Raw genomic sequence first — 23,542 nt, forward strand, 5'->3', positions numbered from 1 at the left:
AGGAGAACTGCAGGAGGTAGTAGCCATAAAGGCTTGGATGGAGAGGCTGCAATGCATAAATGAAGAGAAATGGTGTCATGTAATCCCAATTCTCAGCTTCCGAAGTGAAGACAATATCCTAGTACTGTGTTTGTGGAGCTTGGAGCATTCTAGGAGTTGAAGTCCACGTGTCTGAGAGCCCCCATGTGCAAGGGGCTTTTCTTAACATTTCATGCCTGAAAAGGATGTATCCAGACATACTTTTTTTTTGTCCTGCCCTCAGATGCTGTAGAGAATAAATCTACCCTGTGACAGCCCTTCTAGTCCTGGTAGACTGTTTTCAAGTCTCCCATCAGCATCCTCTTCATTAGCTAAACCAGTGTCAAACTCAAGGCCTACAGGGCTGAATGCAGTCCACAATGTGATTAGATCTGGCCAATGGGACTGCCCTGGAAACAGGGAGCCTCTGCCAGTGAAAACAGAGTTCAGGAGGGCTGGCAGAGGACTGCAGGAGGCTGTCACAGCTGGAAATGGAGTTTGGGAGCCCATTTTTGCTGATAAGAGTGCTCGGGCCACCACAGGTGCCCCTGTCATGAGTGACATTGAGCTGGTCATGCCTATCCCAGCCCCCAAGATCAAACACACCTCTGATGTGGCCCACAACGTAATCAAGTTTGACACCCCTGGCCTAAACATATATACAGTAGTTCCATTGGTCATTCATCATGCAATTTATCCTTTGGACTCCATGTCATCTTTGTTGCTCTTCTCTCACTTTTTCAAGGGCTTCAACATCTTTTTGGCATCATGGTAACCAGAACCGGACATGGTATCCTGAATGTGAGCAATTTCACCCCATCTTAGTGGCATTCAAAAATTTGATGAGCACCCCTTTGACATCCTCATCTAAGTGATTGAAGAAAAAGTTGAAGAGCACTGAGACCAAGACACTATTTTGAGGTGCCACCATTGCATGGTTCTCTCTATCTAGACATTGTTCCATTGTGGACCATTTGCTGAGTGTGGTTGGTCAACCAATTGCAAATCCATCTGGTAGTGATACTGTCTATCCCACATTGTTCTACCTTAACAAGGAGGAGATGATACTACATTAGAACAACAGAGTTGGAAGGGACTTTGGAGTCTTCTAGTCCAACCCTCTGCTTAGGCAGGAAACCCTATACCATTTTAGACAAATGGTTATCTAATCTCTTCTAAAAAACTTCCAGTGTTGGAACATTCACAGCTTCTGGAGGCAAGTTGTTCCACTGATTAATCTTAGTGGCATTCAAAAATTTGATAAACACAAATCCCAGAAAAACCTCATTCTCTGCTTGCAAAATCAGTTTACCCATGAGAAAGCCACACAATGTTCTCTACACAATGTGCAGAAATAGTCTGGTTGAGAACAGCAAAGGACAACACAGTTGGAAGGGATCTTGGAGGTCCTCTAGTCCAACCCCCTGGTTGGATGGCATGCCCATAACTTCCAAAGGCAAACCATTCCACTGGTTCATTGTTTTCACTGCCAGGACATTTCTCCTTGGTTCGAGGTTGCTTCTCTCTTTGTTCTGTTTCCATCCTTTGCTTTCTGTCCTACCTTCAGGTACTTTGGAGAGTAGGTTGACCCCCCTCTTCTTTCTGACAGCCCCTCAAATATGGGAACACTGCTATCATGTCACCCTTATTCCTTTCTTTTCATTAGACTAGGACACCCAATTCCTGTAACTGTTCTTCATGTCTTTTAGCTTTCAGCCTTTGTTGCTCTTCTCTGCACTCTTTCCAGAATCTCAACATCATTTTTACACTGGGGTGAGCAAAGCTGGATTTAGTATTCCAAGTTTGGTCTTTTACTAAGGCATTACAAAGCAGTAGTATTACTTCTCGTGATCTTTATTCTATCCCTCCATTAATGCAGCCTAGGATTGAGTTGGGGTTTTTTTTTGGCAGCTGTCACACAGCTGGCTCATATTTAAGTAATTGTCCACTAGGACTCCAAGACCCCTCTCACAGTTACTGCTATTGAGCCAAGTTTCATCTAGTTTATGCCTGCCCATTTGGTTTTTCTCACCTAAGTGTAAAACCTTACTCTTTTTTCCTACACTAAATTTCATGTTGTTTGGTAGGGGCCAGCATTCAAGTTATTGAGATCCACCTGAATCTTGAGTCTATCTTCTGGGGTGTCAGTTATACCTGCCAATTTGGCATCATCTGCAAATGCCACTTGGGTGTCACCTCAAAGGAGAGTCCCAAGCCTGCATCCGCTCCCTGTGTTTATGGAATAGACAGCCTATTTTGAGAGAGGAGGGATTGAAATTAGAATACAAATACAATACAATAATAGGATGGGATAGGATAGAGATAGAGATAGAGATGTAGAGTTAGAGAAGAATAAAATAGGGATAGAGAAGAATAGAATAAGGATAGAATAGAATTGAATTGAGTAGAATAGAGATAGAGATAGAAAGATAAAGATACAGAAGAATAGAATAAGAATAGAGAAGAATAGAATAGAGATATAGAAGAATAGTATAGGGATATAGAAGAATAGAATAGAATAAATAGAATAGAACAGAATACAATACAACACAACACAACACAACACAACACAATGCAATACAATTGTCAGTCTGTGCTCCATTCAAAATCCAAGAAAGAAATACTCAGGCTCTATAGGTTAGAGCAAACCTTTTCCTTTTACTGGAAATCAAAGTGGAAGCTACAGGTTGAATTCAGAATCTAAAGAATTTGGCGCGCAGATCACATATACAAAGGAATGGAATTGTTACCACCCCTCAAAGTCCAAAAGACTCTTCCAATTAAAAGTTCTGAATATGATCATGTGGGCATCTTCAGGTGGTGATGAGGCTTCTGTCCGTTGACCTTGACATATTTTGATAAAACTTTGCAGCTGCGCAAAGGATAGAAAAGCTAGGCAGGAAATAGAAACTTAAGAATAGGAATTTATACTCCCCCTCCTTCTTCCCATTTACAGCATAGGAATGTAACACCTCTAGCTTTCTTCCCTTCCAATCCCCCCCTCCCCCATTGCTAATGATAGCCGAAAGATGGAGCAGTAAGAAAGATGCAAAGCAGCACAGAAGAGGGGATCATCTTGAAGGCTGACAACAATACAATCCAATAGAATACAATAGAATAGAATACAATAAGAGAGTTCCGATTTGCAGTGCTTCGGGGCAGGCAGGAATCCGCGATCATGCGTGGTTTTTGCCTGCGCTCACCGCTAGAGTTCCTGGAGCCATCCAGCTTCAGGGCTAAGCCACCTCCGTAGAAGGTGGTGAAGACAGGGGGGATCTGGCAGGGTCAAGAGGATCACACCTCTCCTCCCTAGCTGGCTAAACTCCCTTTTCCGAAGGCGGTATGAGCGGCGGTCAGAAATGGCCACCACAAAGAAGCGCTCAGCCAGGAAAGAAAGTGCAGGACGAAGTTAAGAAGTGAAAGTTTTTTTGGCTGACCAAGACAAAGTAACAATGAAGGTACCCTGGAACTTAAAATTTGCAAAAGATGCATCGTTCCCAGAGACTTACAAGCGGCGGATGAAAGTTAAAAGGGAAAGTTCTTTTTTTTTTTCACTCTCCTTCCTAACATTGACAGCAAACAGAAAGAAATCAGAAAAACTCACTTTGGATTAATAGGTAACTAAACTGGATAACTAAATGTCAAAGGGATAATAAGGATTTCTGAACATTTAAAAAATTTTTTTGCTGTAAGTGGGAAGGGAGAGGAAAAGAATTGGGGCAGGATTTGGAAGTAAGGAGGAGATTGCCTAGAACTTTAAAGAATCATTAAATACTAACAAGACTTCTAAAAGATACATTTTAACTGGAATTTTGTAACTAAACTGTAACCCCAGAAAGAAAGTGAAGAAAGAAGAAAGTGCTAAAAGAAACAGCTTATTTGGATTGTTTGGTGACTTTGGGACTTTTGGAAATTATCTTTGAAGGACTAAAAACACTTGGGTGGTTGTTTTGAAAATTTTTTTCCTTTCTACAATGGCATCACTTGTGGATGAATTGAAAATTGAATTCAAAAAATACAAAGAAGAGGAACAAGGAGGGAAGGGCTCTCTTGGCTCTCTTTTTCAATTCTTAGAAATGGCAATTTGCACCTATGAGAAACTGACTTCACAACAAGATGATTGGGACAAAGAAGAAGCCATCTTTGATGAACAAGTAACTTTTCTTGGGGAAGAAAGGGAAAAGGAGGAAAAGAAAAAGGAGACTTTAAGATTTTAAAAAACAACAACCAAAAAAGAGAAAAATAAGATGAAAAGTGGATATAATGTTAGAAAACAACAGAAAGCGGGAATACAGAAGAGGGAAAGGGAGGTGGAGAGACAAGGGGGTAAAAAGGGCAGGAAGAAGAAGAAGCAAGGGAGGAAGGATGGGATGAGAAGCTTCAATGGTGTGGAGCAAGATGTAAAGAAACAATGTTCATTTAGACAGAGATAATGGGTAAAAACTTGATTGAAGGGATTCTGCAAAGGTACATAAGATTGTATTGTTATATTTGTACTTAGAAATAATGTTAGAAAATTGGAAACAACATGTGATTAAAACGTGGGATAAAATATTCAGTGTAACTTAGTGAATTTTTTCTGAATAAAAGGAAGGCAATGAAATAAATGAGAGAATTGAAGTAGGAAGGAATGGGAACATTTTAATGATACAATGTTTTTAAAATATAAGTGATGTGAAGTGGGGAGAAAATAATTATGGAAAGTCTATAAGTGTTCCCATAAAAGTATGATATTCAATTGAAAAGTAATATGTAAAATTTTTAAGATTCAAATGAATATTAATATTAATGATAGATTTGAATTGGTATGGATTGTTGTTTTAATTATATTACATATTTATAATTTTTTTCTTTCTTTAAAATATAATGTGTAACTTTAGAATGTACTAAGCAGAATCCAAATGGAAGTTATGTACTATACTAGTCATATATTATATTAAGTGTTATAAATTTAGGGGAAAGAGATAAAGGCATCATACTCCAATTAGTGTACAGGAGAAATTTTGTTTAAAGAGAAAAGATAAATAGATAGCTGGAAACAGAACAGACAAAGAATAATAAGCATAATGATCTGAAAGTCAAAAGATGGGAGAAGCTATATAGAGAATGTAAAATGGTAATAAGATATGGAATGATATATAAAATGAACATGAATTTGTGTCTGTATGAAGAGATATAACCAGGACCAAGCAGCTTTCAGAAAAGATGTTTTATGTTTTTTATGTTTTATGTCTTGTTTGTTTGTGTATTGTCTTTGAAAATCAATAAAATTTGTTTTTTAAAAAAAGAATAGAATACAATAGAATAGCTATTAGCTTCACAAAACCCTCACTTGACACACTCACACATGAAGCCCTTATAAACAGAACACCGACATCTTTTAAACTCCACTGAACGTTGAGTATAGCCTGAAAATGAAATATTTGGAAACCAACTCACAAGGTCAGAGAATGAACCTTCATCCTTATCCTACTCATGAGCTACAGATATATGCCACTATTGCACTGATGATGTTACTGTTGTGGCCTGCCAGCAGCCAGCAGCCAGCAGAGCTGCTGGACAGTGATGAGGTTGGGGAGGAACATGGGCCAGTCCAGGAGTTTGAGGAAGGCTCTGATGAGGGCTCTGCATCGGAAGCAGAGATGGGGCCAGGGCCATCTGAAAATTATCTTCTGCCTTCGGAGTCAGTCCTCAGCAAGGCAAAAGAACAGATGGAGCCTGATCCCAAGGTGTGTGCATGCACAGAGCTGCCAGAAGAAGGGAACAGCTCAGGAACAAGGGTCAACTTCGGAGTAAAGCCACAGGTAAACAGTGAATGGCCCCTCCCATAGGGAATAAAAGAGGAGCTCAAGGGGGAGAGGGGTTTTGCAGGAGACAATTAGTTCATTTGGTTGAAGATCTGTTCCTGCATTCTTGCCAAGTATTGTCTGCTACAGTATGGCATCTGAAAGATATCAGCCTGGCAATTCTCCAAGTCTGATAAAGGTCTGTAATTGTGAAATATCTTGAAAGACTGTTGACCGGGACTTTGCTGGAGAGGAACTAAATAAAAGGGATTTATCGAGACAAGGAATCGGCTTCGTGCTGTTGGGAAATCCTAGGTCAGAACAATTACCTAGCTGGGTATTGAAATGCCCGCAAGGAAACAAACAAGCTCAGAGAGCACCAAGGACCCTGAGCTACAAATATTATCCTTTATTAGCATAACAGAACAACATTTCACAGAACTTAGCACCGAAGAAATAAAATGGAGAGCCACCTGGGTTGACAATAGCCCAGGTAAAGAAGCGCTGAGGTTAAGGCATGCCACCCATGTCTGGTTAAGCAAAGGGTATTGTGAAGCTGGACCAGGATACATCTGTGACAAGGGCTCATGGGATATTTGGGACTTGCTAGAAATAATTTTGGCCAACTTTACATATTGCCGGAAAAATATCTTATCTTGGTCAATGAATTCAGTGGATGCTACACACCGAGCCAAACCCATCCTTTTCTGTTTCTATCAAGAGTTTTGTTGAGTTGGAAGATCAATTGAAGAGGCAGGACACTCAGGACTGTATAAATAGTTCTGAAAGAACATCAATTTCCCACCGGGGAATTTGCTTCAATGAGTGTATTCCAACGTAAGAATCCACTCTCTGTTGAATATTCAACAGGTTTGCTTGGCAAAGTTGTAAACAAACAAACAAACAAACAAAAAAGGAGTGTGGGAGTTGTTAAAAAAAGGGGAAAAAAGACAGGAGTGGAACATTTCCCAATGATTAAAATAGCCAGAATTTGACTACTTTGCAAAACAAAAAACAAAAACCACCCATGTTCTGTTATGTCCAGCTTATTTCTCCTGATACTGTAGAAAAAGTTTACTAATAAGTCTCATTGCCACTTATTAGTTATTTCTACTTTTAAAATTTTTACTAGTATGATCAGTTTATCATATATACAAAGAAAATGAAAATAATAGGAAACTAGGGAAGGAAAAAAGTAAAGAACAAAGTGTTGGGTAGAAGAGGAAAAAGAGAATATAATATGTGGATATAAAATATGTGGGTATATACATAATTTTGTATTTATTTATTTTGTCATGTTCATGCAGTGTATATTGCATGGGGGTGGCCCTTTGAGAGCTGTATGCAATGAAATTTCATTTTAATGTATGCCGATTATATAAAAAGAGGCATTTCCAACTGTTTTTAGCACAGTAGAAGATAATAAAATAGAAATAGAATTTTTTATTGCCAAGTGTGATTGGACACACAAGGAATTTTTTTCAGCGCATAAGCTCTCAGTGTACATAACATATACAAGCGATACATCATGTTTATAATCATACATTCATCATGAATTATAATATACAACATTTAAAGATAGTCATAAGATACTAAATAAGCAATCAACATAAATCATACTTAAACTAAATAAACAATATAAATCGTAAAGATACAAGCAACAAAGTTATAGTCATAAGCAGAAAAGGAGACAGGTAATAGGAAGGATGAGAAGAAGAATAGTAATACCATCTTAGGAGATAGTTTGACAGTGTCGTGGGAATTAGTTGTTTAGCACAGTGATGGCATGGGGCAGTGATGGGATTCAAAGAAAAATTACTACCAGTTCTGTAGGTGTGTCTTGGTGGGCAGGGTGTGGCTTGGTGGGCGTGGCAGGATAGGATACTGTAAAATCTCCATTCCTTCCCCATTCCTGGGGGAAAGTTACTGCAAAATCCCATTCCCTCCCCACCCACTAACCTGCTTTCCAGCTCCTTTGCAACCACTGGAGCAAAGTGAAGAAGAGAAGTATGATAAAGCGCTACAAAATGGTATGAGATATGGAGATATGGAGAGGGCTCAGCAGTTAAAGATGCTGAGCTTGTCCACTGGAAAGCTGACAACTCAGGTTCAAGACCTGAGCACTGAATGAGGGGATGAGCTCCAGTTACTTGCTCCAGCTTCTCCCAAGTTGACAGTTTCATTATGAATATATATATTTTCCCTCTAAATCTGCCAAAGCATGATGGTCATTCCAGAGTCAGCAGTGTGTGGCAACAGCCAAAAAACCAACACAATCCTAAATTGCATTAACAGAGGGATACAAACAAGATCAATAAAGGTACTGATACTCCTCCATAAAGCCTTAGTAAGACCATACCTAGAGTACTGCATCCATCCACACCTAGAGTACTGCATCCACACTTTAAAAAGGATGTTGAGACTCTAGAAAAAATGCAGAGAAGAGCAACCAGGATGATGAGGGTACTGGAGGCTAAAACATATGATGAACGGTGGTTGCAGGAACTGGGCATGGCTAGTCTAGTGAAGAGAAGGACCAGGGGTGATATGATAGCAGTCTTCCAATATTTGAGGGGCTGCCAAAGAGAGGAGGGGGTCAAGCTATTTTCCAAGGCACCTGAAGGCCAGACAAGGAATAATAAATGGAAACCAATCAAGGAGAAATTCAACCTGGAAATAAGGATACATTTTCCGATAGTGAGAACCATCAACCCATGGAACAGAAGTTGCCTTCAGAAGTTGTGGGAGCTTCATCATTGGAAGTTTTCAAGACCACACTGGAATGCCAAAAATGGTGCAGGGTCTGCTTGGGCAGGGGATTGGACTCCAACTCTGTTAATCTGTAAGTTAAAGGTAAAGGGGTAACGGTAAAGGTTCCCCTTGCACAGATGTGCTAGTTGTTTCTGGCTCTGGGGGCAGTGCACATATCCATTACAAACCAAAGAGCCAGTTCTGTCCGAAGATGTATCCATGGTCATGTGGCCAGCATGACTAAATGCCTTCGAAGGCGCACAGAATGCTGCTCCCTTCCCACCAAAGGGGTCCCTATTTTTCTATTTGCATTTTTTTACATGCTTTCAAACTGCTAGGTTGGCAGAAGCTGGGACAAGTAATGGGAGCTCATTCCATTACGCAGCGCTGGGGATTCGAACCACTGAACTGCTGATCTCTCTGATCGACAAGCTTAGCATCGTAGCCACTGAGCCATCGTGTCCCTCTTGATCTGTATCTGCATCTAAAACCAACAAGCAGTGAGAAATGGTTCCGAATATGACAATATTACTTTAAAGCAGGGATTCCCAACTCCTGGTCTGAAGCCCAGGGCCTGTTTGGTGTGTGAGGGTTTTTCGTGAAAGTGGCACATGTACATGAAACCATTCCCCACCCTGCCATCGCCACCTCTGCCAGTCTACCAAGCTGGAGAAATTGGTTTAAAGGTACTGCTTTAAAGGTAATGCCAACACCCTGAAATGCACTTCTGTGGAATCAAACATGGTATCAGCATTCCAGAAAACCTCCACTCCAACAAATAATCCCAATACAGACATCCTCTCCAAAGTTCCTTTTATTAGAGTAGTAAACTGGCATATCTGGGAAATCCTGAATCTGAAAGTTCCGGGTTTACTTTCAATAAGTAAAAAATTACAAATCTACCCCCTGTACAACTCATGGCATTACATGCCCCAGTCACCGTCCGTCCCAAATCCTCTCAACCAGATGAAAAATAACATGACCTTGACAGTTGGAAACTGGCAAAAAACAAAGAAAACCTCAGTCACATGACTATGTGGGATGTTGTAACTGGTCATGTGTGTGTGTGTGTGTGTGTGTGTGTGTGTGAATGGCTGTCAAAACTCCAAAAACAGATCAAGGTCAGTTGTAAATTCAAACACTTGTTAAGCAACCAGCCATTAAGCAAGGACCACTTGTATTTGGTTTGCCAGTCACATGGCCACCTAGCCACGTCCATCCCAGTCATATGACTATCTAGCCATGACTTCCACACTGCCACATTCCTGTACCTGGGAAATTGGAAGGGGGGATTTTGTAGAGTGGTTTTAGTTAGACATAATAACTTTGTTCTTTACAGTCAAGGTCATGTTATTCCTGCACCTGGAGGAGGAGTGGTTTAAGGGATGTCTCAAGTTGGAACAGAGGGTGATTTGGGGCATGTGATGGAATGATGGGTGCAGGGGATGGATTTTAATTATTGGAAGAAAACCCGGAACTCTTAGATTCAGTTTTTCCCAGATGTGACAGTATGACAACTCTAATAAAATGAAACTTTGAGAAAATGCCTGTCTGGGAGTTTTGGTGCTGGAGCTTGTTTTCCTGGAATGCTGACACACTCAAACTACCCCAAACAACCCATGCTTCAGTTCAAATTCCATCATAGGGGCTGGTGCTCAGTTTCATGTAGGTCAAATACCCAACTTCACCTTGGTTTTCACACCCATCTGCTCTGTGGTTTACCAACAAGAGAAAAAAAACATGTTTTTTCCATTTCTTGTATGGAAGGCAAGGTGGGCTGGGACAATTGCTTTTCCTTCCAATTATCAGAAAACAGTAGTTATTAATATATCCTCTGTGGGTTTCAAGCCATAAAATCTTACAAGATAAAACCTGGTTTAAAAATAATATCCATGAATTTTCCAGGTGGGGGCAGAACATGTCACCTCACCTTTTCTTGAAAACAGATCCAACTCCTGGTTGATGAGACACAGCTGATCTTTATTTTCTCTTTGGTGACAGCCCAAGCACAGGTAAGAGGAAGCATATTTGATATATTTGCCCTTACGCCATCCAGGAGACACGAATGGGATCTATTATGTTAAAATACTTGTGAGCTCCCAAGTGCTGCCTGCAATTCAGCTTCTGCCCAAACTTTGATTTCTCATCTAGGACAGAAGATGACAAGAATGACTGGGCTGCCTCTATTGCTGCTGCTTTTCTGTCTCCTGTCTCCACCTTCTGCTAAGAGGACGCCAATCTTATGTGTGTTAGCAAATACTGTCAAGATTCCAGAATACTATTCTAAGCCTGGAGATTTCAGTATTGGTGGGAATTTGCTCCTGATAAATATTATGTCATCCTATGTCCCAGACTTTAAAACAAAGTCATCCCAGATTACAAACCGATTTTTGTAAGTTTCACCTAGATGGAAAATGCATATGATTATTTAATTTGTTTGCTCAAAAATGATGTTTGTGATGTCCTAGTGAGTTAAAATAGAATAGAATAGAATTCTTTATTGGCCAAGTGTGTTTGGACACACAAGGAATTTGTTTTGGTGCAAATTCTCTGAGTATTCATAAAAAGAAAGAAAAATAAATACATTTGTCAAGAATCATAGATATAATACTTAATAATAGTCAAAGGGTACAAATAAAAAAATAGTACTAGGAAACATAATAATAAGCATTCAAATCAAATCAAATTACACTAGTAAACAGTCAATTAAAAAATCATAAGGATACAAGCAACCAAGTTACATTCATGCACTCATAAGTGGGAGGAGATGGGTGAAAGGAAGGATGAGAAGATGAATAGTAATAGTAATGCAGACTTAGTAAATAGTTTGACACTGTTAAGGGAATTATTTAACAGAGTGATGGCATTTGGGATCATATTCCCTTTCTCAATAAAGATCCAAGCTTGCAAAATTCTTCCAGAACTCTTCATCTGGGAGATGCTGAAAGAAATAGAGAACAAGGAGGTGAAAGACATAAGAAATTATGCTGGACTAGTGAAGATTAACTTGATATTATCTTGGAAATAAATTCATGGTGGAAAGATAAAATCAAAGCACAATTTATTTCTAATGTAGGATCCTGTGAAAAAAAAAAACGCTAAATAAAACTGAGGTCTGGAATCACTAGTGTCTTCAGAAAATCTACCCTCTTGTCCTTTGGAATGTGAACCAGACTCAATAAAGTGAAAGGAGAGAACAAATTATTTAGGGTGGTAAGAAGGGCAACTGGGAAGGATTACAGCCACTGGAGCAAAATGAAGAAATGATCTGGAATATGGACAGTCAAGCTTTTCTCCCTTCTCACAAAGCCATCCCAATTTAATCAAAGAACATCCTCCCAAACAAACAAACAAACACATAAATAAGTAAAGCCAACCCAATAAAACATAGGACTTGTTTCACCAAAGAATACAAAATATAGCAAGGCAAACATCACCAGCACAACCAACCTTTCCTGTAATCTCCCCATTTCTTTGTCACTATAGAATCATGTGCAAGAATTACCAACAATTCCTGAGTTTGGTGTTTGCAGTCACAGAGGTCAACAAGGATCTGGTTCTCCTGCCCAACATCACCCTGGGCTTCCATATTTATGACAATCACCAGATTGAGAGGACCATTTCCATAACCAGCCTCTCCTTGCTCTCCACACAAGGCCAAATGGTTCCAGGTTACAAATGTGACAAGGAGGACCCCCTGCTCTCTGTCATTGGAGGCCACAACCCCAAAACCTCAAGTCAGATGTCCTCCATCTTCAGCACATTCAAGGTCCCACAGGTAAGGTGGCTCCACTAGATACATTATCAAATAAACAGCACATATAGCAAAATGTGTCAAGGACAGTACATGTGGCATATGTGACTTAGAGAATTAGTTTATTACATTTTTATAGTTTACTAGTCAAGATGGTTTTATATGACTCCAAACGGATCAATAAGGAGATAATTCTAAAATGTTGCCAAGAGGAATTCCTCCCTAAATAATTCATCATAAACATGTACTTACCCTTTCAATGCAGTTTATTATCTGCATCGGGTTGATGCTTTCGTCCCTTATCTACTGATGTGTCACAACCAGGCAAAATGTTCAACTGGTGGATTTTCCTAAAAAGGGAGGAATATTAAGATTCCACTCCAATTGAGTCAATCTGAGTGGTGGGACAACAAACTACACAATGGGGCACCCCAAAATCACCATAGAATTTATTTTGTTGTTGAAAGAAGAATCTTATTTTATGCAGCTCGGTGTTGGCTTTGAGTTCTCTCAGGGAGAGAGAAGAGTTTATCCTTCCTTCTTCCGGATTAATCCAAAGGAATCTCCTCAGTATGTGGGTTTAGTCCAGCTGCTCCTGTATTTCCGGTGGAACTGGGTTGGGCTGGTGGCCCCCGAAGATGACAGGGGAGAACATTTCATCTCAACATTGACGCCAATGCTCCAGGAAAAGGAGATCTGCCTGGCCTTCACTGAAATGTTCGATTTTAATATTAATGCTATTCGAATAGTGAAATTCCATTCTATTTTGAAAAGTTGGCTTAATGTTGAAGTGATCATTTTGTTTGGAGATGCCAGCAGTAGTATAAAAATAATAGCGGTAAAGACTGCTCTTGAAAAATTGAGAAAGACACTATTTCAGACAGTTTGGATTATGTCTTCCCATTGGGAACTTAATGGTGTGGAACCTCAAGTAATTTTGGACAGGATAAAGCCCTTCCATGGGGCTCTGCATTTTAGGGATCAAACGGGTGATGTCTCCGAATTCAGCCATTTCCTTCATTCTTTAGACCCTACAAATCCACAAGGGGATCCGTTTCTTCTGATATGGTGGGAACGGGTCTTTGACTGCAAGATTCACAAACCAGGTGAGATTCCTCCAAAGGTGGGGAAACAATGTACAGGAAAGGAGAATTTGCAGAATCTGCCAACTTACATGTTTGAAATGAGCATGACAGGTGAAAGTTATAATATCTACAATGCCATTTATGCTGTGGCATATGCATTACATGCCATGCATAGCTCAAGAATGCAAACAGCCGTGCTGAGGCTTGAAAAGAAGATCTCAGATCTCCAGTTATGGCAGGTAAGCTCTGAGGCTATTTGTCCATTTTAAAGACCTTTACCGATGCTTAGAAGATTCCCATCTATCATTCATGGCTTTCAGGGAATGATAGAAGCCATGAAGTTTCCTTTGTGGATTTCAGACAATGACTCCAATTTCTGATCTCCCCTTTTCTTCCAGCTACTTCCCTATTTGAAGAATGTGAAATTCAATAACAGTGCTGGAGATGAAGTTTCCTTTTTAGAAAATGGACGGGGATCTGCTGGTTATGATATCCTCAACTGGATTTTCCTCCCCAATTGCTCTTTCATTCCTGTTAAAGTTGGAGAAATTGACCCTGGAGGTCTGGATTTCACCATTAACTCAGATACCATTGTCTGGGCCACTAAGGTGAGTTAGAAGGGAATGTTGAACATTCAAGGAAAGATATATTCTCTCCTGGGGTAGTAGAACATTGCTCTAATTTGAAAAAAAAAAAGACTGTTGATTCAGAAAACTTGGCAATCATTTGGCAAAAAAATAATGTGTGTAAGTCATTTGGATCCTGATTTGTGCCATGGTTGTGATGGGAAATAATTTCTGCTTGAAGCTCAGGATACAATTAAAGCAGGCAACAATCATTTCCATAGATCATTCCTTTTCAGTTGGATACTCATGCTTCCTTGTTTTAGAAAAGGTGTAACTAAATATGTCACAAACCTTTCTTGGCATAGGGAAGTGCCAATTCCAATCTCCAGCATTTCATTGGTGGGTTGGGAATTCTACCTGTCTCAATCCTTCTGGTGCTGCTCTTGGTTCCTCATGGACCCTTGTAAACTATTTCTGATGAAGACATTGTGAAGATAGAAATAAGAATGTAGAAATGAATAAATGGTAGGTATTCATTGCTTAAGGTCATCTCAAGCTTTTTTCTCTTAGAAAGTGCCCTTTGCCAGGTGTGGCAGGAAGAGGTGCCATGCAGGAGAGAGAAGAAGTGTTCCAGAGGGTGAACCGGTTTGCTGCTACAAATGTGACACTTGTCCAGGAGGGACAATTTCTAATCAGACAGGTAAAGCATATTTCAAACATATTTCTCCTACAGCCAAGAAAGCCATTCAGAAGATCAAAATATTACAGGTTTTGTTCTTTTTTGGTAGGATAACCAGCTTCAAAGTATTCATGATTTTCAGCAATGCATTTAGGTTGCTAGGACTAAACTATCCTGCACCCATAAGCTACCTTTCTCACTCCTTAACAATTTAATGTAGAGTAGTTTCAGGGTGCAGTGTTCAGATTCTCTACTAGCAATTGTTAAATAAATATCCTTCTGGGTTCAGTTCCAAGTGGGGAAAAAGATCTGATTTTCTCAATGGCTCTCCCTTGGCATGCAATGAGTGGGTTGTTTATCTAGCTTGCAACACTTTTACAAGGTGTGAAATGCTCTTGGCTTAATGCCCAGAAGTTCAATTAAGCCTATTAAGAGTTTTCCCTTGCTGCTTGTCTTTCTGAGGTTAGAAGGGGCTCTCTGAGCCCCACAGAGTCTTAGCTAGGGGCTCTCTTGAGCCCCTGCAAGCCCCCAGCAGCCCACCCCTGCCTGAAATAACAGAATAACAGAGCTGGAAGGGGCACTTGGTAGGAAGGTAACAGCATTCTTTGCACTTCAGTCATGCCAGCCACATGACCATGGAGACTGGCTCTTCGGCTTTGTAATGGAGATGAGCACTGCTCCCTAGAGCCAGAAATGACTAGCACGCATGTGCAAGGGGAACCTTTACCTTTACCCAGTCCAACCCCCTGATCAAGCAGTAGACCCTATTCTACTCTGGAGAAAAGATTGACTCCCTCTTCTCTATGACAGTCTCTCAAATATTGGTGGGTGTGGCTTGGTGAGCATGGCAGGGGGAGGATACTGTAAAATCTCCATCCCCTCCCCACTCCTGGGGGAAGGTTACTGCAAAATCCCATTCCCTCTCCACCCCATTAACCTGCTTTCCAGCTCCGTTGTCCTGGGCAGGGCAACAAAAGAAGACACAGCTGATCACCTGGGACTCGGGAGGCAGAGAATAGATGGGGGTGGGGCCAGTCAGAGGTGGTATTTGCTGGTTCTCCAAACTACTCAAAATTTCCAGTACTGGAAATCTGGATCTTCTCCAGATCTGGTCAGAACCTGCTGAATACCACCTCTGATCCAGTTTCTGCAAATGTTCATTGTCAGGGTTCCAAGTCCAAAGCAAAGATCACATCTCCATATCCAGGTCCATCAAGAATCTCTTTTATTAGACAAGTCATATTGGCACAATGACCCTGAGGTTGTCCCCACCCAAATCAAAACCAGAATTCTTTCCCCCTTGCTCCAGTGTCTGTCATATGCTCCAGTCAGATCACTGTCCTATCTTCTAGGTGCTCATGCCTCATGCCTCCCTAGCATCTGATGGGAATGTCCTTGGCTCCAAGGAGAAAGAATACTGTTGTGGCTACAATATCCCAATGAACTCTACTGCCCTTATGCTTTCCAACACTTTCACTAGCCCAGAGGTGGGATTCTACTGGTTCTGTCCACCTCTGTAGAACCGGTAGTTCTGAAGAGCAGCAGACAGAGAGCATACATAGAACCGATTCTATGTGTGCTGCTGTTTTGGCCCACCCACCCACCCAGGCTCTTATCTGACCTTTATTTGCCACTTTTTCAACCACAGCTGCTTTGTGTGACACATCTGTGGTTGAAGAAGCAGAAAAAGTATTGTCTGGGCAACTCACCAGGTTGTAAATTGCACTCGCATGACTTGCATTCTTGCACACATGCATGAGAGATTAGAGTAACAGAACTGGTAGTTATACAGGTCGGATTCCATCCCTGCCCCACTGTGGCAGCCCTGAAGGTTTCTGAGATGGCTTCAGGGATGACAGTCATCATATGTTTTATGAACTGACCCCAAACCCCATGTTTGTTGTTCTTCTCATCACTCTAGCTAGATTTCAATCCTTTTTTTGTAGCAGGGGGAACAAAAACTGGAACAGTATTTCAAGTATGATGAACGCAGCATAAAGTGGTACTAACAAGGCTATTGACCTTGGAACTATCTCTCTGTTGATGCAGCCCAGGACTGCATTGGATTCTTTAGCAGATGCAGCACACTGGTCACTCATTGTCCAATAGGACTCTTGGATCTCATTCACTGCTACTGCAGTTCAGCCATGCAACACCTATTTTATAATTGTGCATTTTAAGTGTAAAAGCTTGCTTTCCTTATACAAAACTCTTGATTTCAGATGCAGCTCATTGTGACCCCTGCCCAGAAGAACTATATCCCAACAAAGAGAATGATCATTGCATTGCCAAGAAGATTCACTTCCTTGACTATCAAGAGCCTATGGGATATACATTAGTTTCTTTAGCTCTTTTTCTTTCTGTACTTACAACTGCAGTCCTGGTGATTTTCCGTAAACATCATAACACACCGATTGTCAAGGCCAACAACCGAGATCTCACTTACATCCTTCTGGTCTCCCTCCTGCTCTGCTTCCTCTGCTCCTTCCTTTTCATTGGACGACCTGGGAAGCTCACCTGTCTCTTTCGACAAATTGCCTTTGCCATTCTTTTTGCCCTTGCAGTTTCCTCTGTGTTGGCAAAAACAGTCATGGTAGTTCTGGCCTTCATGGCTACTAAGCCAGGGAACAGGACAAGAAAATTATTAGGAAAACCACTGACTAACTCCATTGTCTTAGGCTGTCCCCTGGTCCAAGCAGTCCTTTGTGCCACCTGGCTGGCAACCTCTCCCCCATTTCCCAACTTGGACTTCCATTCCTTGTTTGGAGAGACCATCTTGGAATGTAAGGAAGGCTCAATTTCAATGTTTTACGCTGTCCTTACCTATCTAGGTTTCCTGGCTCTTGTCAGTTTTACTGTAGCCTTTTTGGCTAGAAAATTGCCTGACAGCTTTAATGAAGCCAAGTTCATTACTTTTAGCATGCTGGTCTTTTGCAGTGTTTGGATCACCTTCCTCCCTACCTACCTGAGCACAAAAGGGAAGTCCATGGTGGCTGTGGAGATCTTCTCCATTTTGGCCTCTGGAGCTGGTCTCTTGACTTGTATCTTTTTCCCCAAATGCTACATTATACTAGTTAGGCCCAATTTGAATTGTCGAGAAAATATAATGAAGCACAAGAATCCCTGATTTATGTATAATTGGGAATTTATTTAAAATTACTTTACTTGTTTTATTTTTGAATTTGATCAATTTCTTAAAAAATATAAAATGAGCAAGGGCCTTATATATTAAATAATTGGAAATCAAATTGTCCCTAACTACAAAGTATCTATTAATTAGCAGGAACCACCTAGCCTTTTATTTTTATTAATTGCAGAGGCAGAAATAAATATTGATATTAAAAATGTGGGCAGTAGTTTGGAGCTGTACATTTTAATAAAAAGAATTTTATTTATTTTGTTTTGTTTATTTTAATAAAAAGAATTTAAAAATTGTTGGATTGTGATTATCAGTCTTTCTAAGCACATTTGTTTCCATTTTATTTATTTGTTTATTAATATCCTGCCTTTATAATTTTTACAAACAACTGGGGTTCTGGTTTGAGCTTCTTCAATGACAGACAGAAATCCATGATCGTGCGCAGTTTCAGTCTGGGCTCGCCGCTGGAGCACCCCGAGCCAGCTGGTTTGGGGGCTAAGCCACCCTGTAGAGGTGGTGAAGAGGGGGGAGACTGCCAGCAGGGTTGAGGAGAACCACATCTCTCCTCCTCAGCTGGTCATTACTCCCTTTCCCAAAGGCGGTTGCAGCAGTGGTCAGAAATGGCCACCTCAAAGAAGAACTTGACCGGAAAAGAATGTGCAAGAGGAAGATAAGAAGTGAAAGTTTTGGCTGACTGGGTCAAATTGCAAAAGTAACAACTAAGGTACCCTGGAATTTAAACTAAAAAAAAATAACATCATTCCCAAAGAAGAGTCTGAAGCAGCAAAGAAAAGTGAAAAGGGAAAGGTTTGGGCTTTTTTTCTTTTCTACCTTTCCCTATACTGACAACTAAGAGACTTAAATAAGAAATAGGGGAAAAAATCCGCTTTGACATCAACAGGCAATTAAGCTGAAAATAAAAAAAAATGTCAAAGGGATAATAAAGATTTCTGGACACTAAAAAATTTTTATAAGCAGGAAAGGAGAGAAAAAGAATAAAAGGGCAGGATCTGGAAAAAAGGGAGGAGACTGCGTGGAATTAAAAGGAACCTACAGTAAAACTTTAACAAGACTTTTAAAAGATACATTTTAACTGAAACTTGGCAACTAAATAGTAGAACCCCAGGAAGAGAAAGTGGGAAAAAAGCAAAAAGAAAAAGCTTGCATGTATTTGGATTACTTGATGATCTTTAGATTCTTGGTTATTGCATTTGAATGACTAAAATTAATCGGGTGGTTCTTTTAAAATTTATACAATGGCACTACTTCTGGATGAATTGAAAATGGAACTTAAAAAGTACAAAGAAGATGCACAAGAAGGGAGGGGTTCTTTTGGCTTGGTTTTTAATTCTTAGAAATGGAGATTTGGCACTATGAGAAACAACAAGAAACATCTGCAAAACAAGAAGACTGGGACAAAGAAGAAGCCATCTTTAATGAACAAGTAATTCTATGTGGGGAAGAAAAAGGAAAGGGTGGAAGAGAATGGAGAATTTAAGACTTAAAAAAAACAACCAAAGAAAAGAAAAATAGTTCAAAAAATAAGTATAATATTGGAAAGCAACAGAAGAGTGGAGTATAGAAGAGAGAAATAGAGGTAGAGAGACAAGGGGGTAAAAGGGGGAGAGAGAAGAAGAGAGGGAAGAAGGAAAGGAAAAGAATTTACAAAGGACGGAAACAAGGTACAGAGAAACAGGGCCTATTTAGAGATAATGGGTGAAAATTTAACTGAAAAAGGGATTCTGTAAAGGTACATAAGATTGTATTGTTGATTTTCAAAGACAATACACAAACAAACAAAACACAAAAACATAGAACATCTTTTCTGAAAGCTGCTTGATCCCGGGTTACAATTCTTCATACAGACACAAATTCAAATTCATATTCATTTTATATACCATTCCATATCTTATTACCACTTTCAATTTTCTATATAACTTCTCACTCCTTTTAACTTTCTTAATTTTAGTTTATTTATCTCATCTCAGTTCAAATCATAATACTTATTATTCTTTGTATGTTCTATTTCCAGCCAGCCATTTATCTTTTCTCTTTAAACAAAATTTCTCCTGTACACTGATTGGAGTATGATGCCTTTAACTCTTTCCCCTGAATTTATAACACTTAATATAATACATGACTTCCATTGGGATTCTGTTTGGCACATTCTAAAATTACCCACTATATATATATTTTTTTAAGAAAAAATTATAAATGTATAATATAATTAAAACAACAATCCATACCAATTCAATTCTATCATTAATATTAATATTCACTTAAATCTTAACATTTTACACATTACTTTTCAGATAAGTATCATACTTCTGTGGGAACACTTATAAACTTTCCATAGTTAATTCCTCCCCACTTCACTTATATTTTATAAAACATTAAGTAATTAAAATGTTCCAGTTCCTTCCTAATTCACTTCTCTTATTTATTTCATATCATTTATTTTATTCACAATTTTATTCTCTAAAATTACACAATGTTTTTTATAAAGAAAAAAGGAAATTATAGGTATATGATGTAATTAAAACAGCTATTAATGCCAATACAGATCTAATCATTAATATTAATATTCATTTATATCTTAAACACTTTACATGTTACTTTTCAGTTAAATATCATACTTTTATGGGAACACTTTCTCCTTTTCTTCCCCAAATAGAGTCACTTGTTCATCAAAGATGGCTTCTTCTTTATGCCAATCATCCTGTTGCGCAGTCAATTTTTCATAAATACAAACCACCATTTCTAAAAATTTAAAAAGAGTGCCAAGAGAATCTTTCCCTTCTTGTTCTTCTTTTTTGTATTTTTGGTATTCAGTTTTCAATTCATCCAGAAGTGATGCCATTGTAGAGAGAAAAAGTTGTCTTTGAAAATCAATAAAACTGGTTTTTTTTTTTTTAAAAAAAAAGATTGTTATATTAGTAATAGAAATAATTTTAGAAAATTGGAAACAATGTATGGTTAAAATGAGGGATAAAATAGTTAGTGTAATCTAGTGAAATGTTTGTTAATAAAATAAATGAAATAAAATAAATGAGAAAATTGAATTAGAAAGGGACGGGAACATTTTAATTAGTTAATGTTTTATAAAATATAAGTGAAGGGGGGAATTAATTATGGAAAGCTTATAACTGTTCCCATAAAAGTATGATATTTAATTGAAAAGTAATGTTAAAGAAGTTAAGATTTTAATGAATATGAACATTAATGATAGAATAGAATTGGAATGAAATGTGTTTTTTTAATTACATATATTTATAATCTTTTTTTTTTAAGAATATAGTGTGTATTTTAAGAATGTACCAAGCAGAATCCGAATGGAAGTTATGTATTATATTGAATGTTGTAACTTTAAGGTATATATTGAAGCCTAAATAAGAGTTAAATGGATAAACTTAAAAGATATAAAGGTGTCATACTCCAATCAGCAACTACAGGAGAAACTTTGTTCAATGAGAAAAGATAATATGAAATTGAAACAGGACAGACAAAAAGTATAAATATAATTATTTGAATTGAGACGAGATAATTAAAATAAAATTGAGAAAATTAAAAGAGGGGAGAAGCTATGTAGAAAATGTAAAACCATAATAAGATATGGAATAAAACATAAAAATGAGCATGAAATTGAATTTGTGTCGGTACAAAGCAATGTAACCCGGGATTACGTTACTTTCAAAAAAGATGTTTTATTTGTATTTTTTTGTGAAAACTCAAAATTTACAAAAAATATTTTTTTTTACAAACAACTGAAGGTAGCAAGTTCCTCCTTCTATTTTCCCCACAACAACAGCCCTGTAAAGTGGGTTGTGCAGAGAGAGAGAGTGACTGGCTCAAAGACACAGTCAGGGTTCCAGCGATTGCCCTAATTAAATCATGAGCCTCGAGCCAAGCTTCAAAAGAATTGAAAAGATTTATTAGGAGCAACATGTCGGCATTAATCTAAATGAAGCCAACTCTGGCATATGTAATTTACAGTCACCTGTGACCCTGCTTCCCCATTCCCCCCTGGGTGCATCATAAATCAGATTCTCCAATGAAGCATGTTAATGAGCTGGGTATCATCAATCACGTTTTTCCAATGAAAGATTTTCACGGGCAGAAGATCCAGTAGCCTAGCTACAATCGTTGTGAGATAAGCGTGGAATGTACTTCTGGTTTTAAACTGTTATACTACTCCTTCATATTTCTCTACCCAGCTTGTTTATAGCAACTAAAAAACAGGCATAGGAATGTTTTACAAGTTGACAACCCAGCTGGTTTTCATTCATAACTTCTAGCAATGAAAGATTCAATGATTCTTGTAGTGTTTTATAAAATTCTGCCGGAAGTTCATCTGGGCCTGGTGCCTTTCCATTGTTTTGCATCTTAAGTTCTTCAGTTAATTCCATCATCGTTATATTGCTTTCTAACATTATTTCAATCTCTTTAGGTATCTGGGGTAGGTTAGCATTCTGTAAATACTGTTTAACTCTTTCATCATCAATATTATCTTGTGTGTATAGTTTCCCATAATAGTCTCGTATAATTTCCTTCTCTTTACTTCCATAGCAAACTTGGCCTTGATCATCTATTAATTGCAATATTTTCCTTGATTCTTTCTCCTTTCTCAATTTATATGCTAACCATTGACCTGGTTTATTTGCATCTTCAAAATAGTTCTGTTTGTGCCTCTGATTTTCTGTGCTAATTCTTCTTTTTCCATTAATCCCATTTTATGTTTAATAATATCCATTTTTTTAACTTAATGTCCTTTTTCTGTGGCATTTTCTGTAGCTCTTTTTCAAGTTCTTTATACTCATCCTCTAATGTCTTAGAGGCTAGTCTTTTCATGGTATTTCTTTTCCTTGTATAGCCTATTATCAAGCCTCTGGCATATGCCTTCATTGTATCCCATACATTCTGAATTGATGTATCTTCTTTTTTATTTTCTCTAAAGAAGAAAGCCAGTTCTTTCTCCATCCTCTGTATGAAGTCTTTTTCTTTTAATGTAGTATTTAACATCCATTTAGATCTTCTTCTTTGTCCTTTCCATTTAATTGTCATTGGATTATGATCTGCCCAAATACTTGTCTCAATATTTATTTCTTGCATATTGGCTAACAATTCTGTTGCCATCCATATCATATCTATTCTGGACCATGATAAATGTCTGCTTGAATAGAAAGTGTATTGTTTAGTCTCAGCATTTCTTTCTCTCCATGCATGTTTTAGATTTATTTCATCTGTCATTTTAAAAAAGGATTTAGGGAGAGTCTTTCTCTTTTGCTTTGTTGTTTTCTGTGTTGTATAGTCCAATTTATTTTCTACAATTACATTGAAGTCTCCCATCATAACAATATTAGTATGGTCCAGTTCAATTATTTTCATATGTAGTTTTCTATAAAATTCTTCTTGATTGTCATTTGGGGCATATATTGCAATCAGGAGTGTTTTCATATTATTGTCCATTATTTCCACCATTAATACTCTTCCATCATCATCTGTATCGATCAATTTCACTGGGATAATATCTTTAATGTATAAAACCACTCCTCTTTTCTTGCATTGTGTCAAAGAAATAAATATTTTCCCTAACTTTGGCTGTATCAAAAGTTGTTCATGTTGCTTTTTGATATGTACTTCTTGTAGGCAGATTATATCTTTTAATTTCTCTAATTTATGAAAAGTTTTCCTTCTTTTAGCAGTTGAATTAAGTCCATTTATGTTAATTGTAATTTTTTCTCTTCCGTGTTTATACTTTATAAGT

At 38.4% G+C, this 23,542-nt stretch overlaps 1 protein-coding gene across 1 annotated transcript; it reads left to right on the top strand.

Annotated features, from left to right (window-relative positions):
* Positions 1-12,985: 12,985 nt before the first annotated feature.
* Positions 12,986-17,766, top strand: LOC113451446 (vomeronasal type-2 receptor 116-like). The gene is made up of 4 exons (XM_026722826.2): positions 12,986-13,633; positions 13,793-14,002; positions 14,531-14,660; positions 16,862-17,766. The coding sequence occupies exons 1-4, from the start codon at positions 12,986-12,988 to the stop codon at positions 17,764-17,766; spliced, it is 1,893 nt and encodes a 630-aa protein (XP_026578611.2).
* Positions 17,767-23,542: the final 5,776 nt, after the last annotated feature.

This window comes from Pseudonaja textilis, chromosome 1 (assembly GCF_049901715.1).
Source record: "Pseudonaja textilis isolate UNSWEBS1 chromosome 1, rPseTex1.2, whole genome shotgun sequence".
Classification (NCBI taxonomy): Eukaryota; Metazoa; Chordata; class Lepidosauria; order Squamata; family Elapidae; genus Pseudonaja; species Pseudonaja textilis.

Excerpts from the sequence above, each read along its gene's own strand:
- LOC113451446 (XM_026722826.2), top strand. The coding sequence starts at position 12,986 with ATGCTCCAGGAAAAGGAGATCTGCCTGGCCTTCACTGAAATGTTCGAT. Across the intron at positions 14,003-14,530 it reads CCATTGTCTGGGCCACTAAG|AAAGTGCCCTTTGCCAGGTG; the intron begins GTGAGTTAGAAG and ends TTTTTCTCTTAG. Across the intron at positions 14,661-16,861 it reads GACAATTTCTAATCAGACAG|ATGCAGCTCATTGTGACCCC; the intron begins GTAAAGCATATT and ends TCTTGATTTCAG.